This window comes from Nyctibius grandis, chromosome 6 (assembly GCF_013368605.1).
Source record: "Nyctibius grandis isolate bNycGra1 chromosome 6, bNycGra1.pri, whole genome shotgun sequence".
Taxonomy (NCBI): domain Eukaryota; kingdom Metazoa; phylum Chordata; class Aves; order Nyctibiiformes; family Nyctibiidae; genus Nyctibius; species Nyctibius grandis.
In genome coordinates, this window is record NC_090663.1 from 32,096,391 (window position 1) to 32,099,772 (window position 3,382).

A 3,382-nucleotide genomic window follows, 5' to 3' on the forward strand; every position below is an offset into this window, starting at 1 on the left:
CGTGTTTAAATAGTTGATATAAAACCCCGGCGCAGGGGATCCAGGCGGGGGGACTTTAAGACCAGCCCTCTCCAGGGACCCTTTTGTTCAGCTCTCAAACATAAGCACCTTCTCGCCTCGCCAGGACTTCAGTGGCGACTTGGCCAAGCAGGAAAAACCCGGCTTTGGGAGAGCAGCCCCCGGCTTCGGCTGCCCTCCGAAATGTCCCGCTCTTTCTATGTCGACTCCTTAATCATCAAAGACTCCTCGAGGCCGGCTCCGTCCCTGCCTGAGCATCACCACGGCCAGGACTTCTTCATCCCTCTCAGCATGCCTTCCCCCCTCGTCATGTCGGTGTCGGGCCCGGGCTGCCCGTCCCGCAAGAGCGGGGCTTTCTGCGTCTGCCCGCTCTGTGTCACCTCGCACCTGCACTCCTCCCGCGGCGGCGGCGGCGGTGGCGGCGGCGGGGCCATCCCCCTGCTCAAGAGCCAGTTCCCCGCCGCCGCCGCCGGCGAGGCCCAGTGCTGCCCGCGGGCCGGCCACGCTCACCACCCTCCGCAGCACCCGCCGCCCGCCGCCGCCGTGCCCGCCGCCGCCGCCGCCCTGGGGCACCCGGCGCATCACCCACCTGCCTGCGGCGCCACCACCTACAGCGTCAGCGACCCACGGAGGTTTCACTGCCTCGGCATGGGTAGGGGCCCTGCGGCCGCCGGGGACGGGGGGGCAGCGGGATAAGGGGTTCCCCCGAGGGGGAGCGGCTGCCCCGGGGCGGAAAGCTGCGGGAAAACGTCTTTTATTACTCTCTTGGTTTTTTTCCCCTTTCCTTTCGCCCATCCCATTGAAGTTCTCTCTTCTCTCCCGTCCAGGAGGGTCCGATTCCAGCCAAATTCAAAATGGGAAAAGGATGAGGACAGCTTTCACCAGCACCCAGCTCTTGGAGCTGGAGAGGGAATTCTCCTCCAACATGTACCTATCCCGGTTGCGGAGGATCGAGATAGCCACCTACCTGAACCTGTCCGAGAAGCAAGTGAAAATCTGGTTCCAAAACAGGAGGGTGAAGCACAAGAAAGAAGGCAAAGGCACTCAGCGAAACTCCCACGGGGGCTGCAAGTGCAGCACTAGCCAGGGTCATTACCCCAGGTCTGAGGACGAAGAGTCTCTTTCCCCTTCATCGGCTACCGAGGACAAAGAAATCTCCTCCTTATGAGCCCGGCCCGGAGCTCCGCTCCCGCCGCCGGGTCCCAGCCCGGAGCGGGGCGGCGGCACGGCGGCTCACCTGGCACCGCTGCCCCGGGGACAGCAGCTCGCCGACCTGCAGCGGGCTGTCCCTCGCTGGCCGGGAGGTTCATTTTCATCCCTTCGCAGTAATAGAGAGAGATATATAAATATATTTTTGGAATTTAAATGTTTTAGTCGTGAGAGTTCAACTACAGCGTTATTTATGTAACCCCAGGAGCGGGCACCTGCTCTTCCTAACGTGTAACGCGGGACTGGACTCGCACGGCCCAGGGTGCCTCCCCCTGCCTTCCCCCCAGGCAATTTAACGGAAAAAAAATAAAAACGTATTTGGAACCGAAAGACGAGACATTAAAAAACTGAAAAGCAAACAAAAACCTGTAGGGCTGAGAACCTCCTGGACGGACTTCTTAACAAAAATAAGAAAAGAAATAAAGATCAGTCGTTTGGGTTCGGGACGGCGGTTTGTTTGTGAATAGTTTTATATAAAATTTATATTTATATTTATTTAAATAAATGAGATCAGACGAGAATTTAATTTTTTTCTTCTCCTGCCCGCCCTCCCCAAGTGCTAGCCCAGTCCAAGCAGCGAAGGTGGACTGGCTGGGGCAGGGTGCGTTTCTCCGCAGTCCTTTGTACGGTGAAAGCATTGGTGTTTACGTGTCAGACCTCCGCAAAGACTAGAAATAAATGCCATCGGCTACTAACCCGAATATGTTCTCTGTTCCCCTGTGACTCGGGCCGGCTGGGGGGCGGAGGAGGGTGGGGGACCCCGCTCCGGCCGGGCGGAATGCAAATGAAGTCGGTTTGCTGAGCCCAGCAGCTTTGTGTCACTTTACAGCCGGAGCCAGCGCACGCCCTCGCCGGGGCTGACAGCTTTCTCCCGTCTGCTCGCCCGGCGGCACCGCGCCGGGGACACCCGGCTACCGCTGGCCCGGGGCCGCCGCTCCCGACAGCGGGGACGGGGCGAGGGGCTGCACCCCGGGACACCCCGCGCCGAGACACGACACCCCGCGCCGGGACACCCCGCGCCGGGACACCCCGCGCCGGGACACCCCGCGCCGAGGCGGGGCTACCCGGCCCAGCTGGCACCGCCCGGCTCTCCCCCCACCGAGGGGGCTGCCTGCCCACATCAGGCAGACTGAAACTCCGCGTGTGTTATCCCGGGACGCTGTCAATCAGACATCAGGGACAGTATCTGGGCTTTTGGGTGTTGGTTTCATTCAGGCACCTTGTCTGGGCTGAAAGAGCAGATCCGGGAGCAGACCCACTCCGTGGGGTCAGACTGAGATGGGGTTGAAGTGCTCTGCACTCCGTGCTGGGCAGCGCCCGGCCACGGGCCCCATCCTGCCTCTGCCTTGAAGCGGTGTGTCCTGAGCTCCTTGCAGGGGGCTGGTGCAGAATGGGTTGGAGCTGGAGCTGGTCAGTCACAAAAAAGTCTCTTCCAAACTTTTTTCCTAGTTCCTGAAGTCCTGGTAGACAGCATACGAGCAGATCAGAAGTGCCTCTTGCACTCTGTGTCATTCCTCACTCACACCTTTTCCTTGGGTGGGTTTCCCACTAATACCACCTGCACTTTTGACTTCAGCCTCTGAAACTATGGCAAAACCTTTTAGGTAAATAATTCACTGAAAACCCCCTACATTTCTCGTGTTTGATCCCTAACCTGGCTCAGAGGTATGTCTCCAGTTTCATTTGCCTGCTCTGCTTCTAATCAGAAAACAAGCCCTGAGCCTGCCTGCTGCTGCTCTTGCAATGTGAATAACCCCAGCGCCCTGGATACTAGAGGGAGATGCTAGTTGTGAATAGCTGCTGAGAGCAGCCCCTGCACAGCGACGCACTGCTCGTCTTGGAGGAGAGTTCAGGTGCATGGGCAGGTCTGGGGTAGAATGGAGAAGGCCTGGTGTGGTCACTGCCCCACAACCCAGACCAGCTGCAGGGCTTGGAGCAGAGGCAGTGCCTAGTGCACTCATAGTGTAACAGGAGGGGGAAGGAAGGGCAGGACTGAGGTTTCTAGCCTAGACTTGGAAAACAAATCCAAAATCTCGATCTTCCATTTAATCACTATTTCACTGTTTATCCAAGTGGTGGTTTCCTCACTTGCAGGGCTGGGGAGACCAAGAGGCTCATGGGCCTTATGACTTCCTCCCAAGGGACCTCATGGAGA

At 58.6% G+C, this 3,382-nt stretch overlaps 1 protein-coding gene across 1 annotated transcript; it reads left to right on the forward strand.

Moving 5' to 3' along the window:
• Positions 1-201: 201 nt before the first annotated feature.
• GSX2 (GS homeobox 2) lies at positions 202-1,186 on the forward strand. The gene is made up of 2 exons (XM_068404093.1): positions 202-670; positions 846-1,186. The coding sequence occupies exons 1-2, from the start codon at positions 202-204 to the stop codon at positions 1,184-1,186; spliced, it is 810 nt and encodes a 269-aa protein (XP_068260194.1).
• Positions 1,187-3,382: the final 2,196 nt, after the last annotated feature.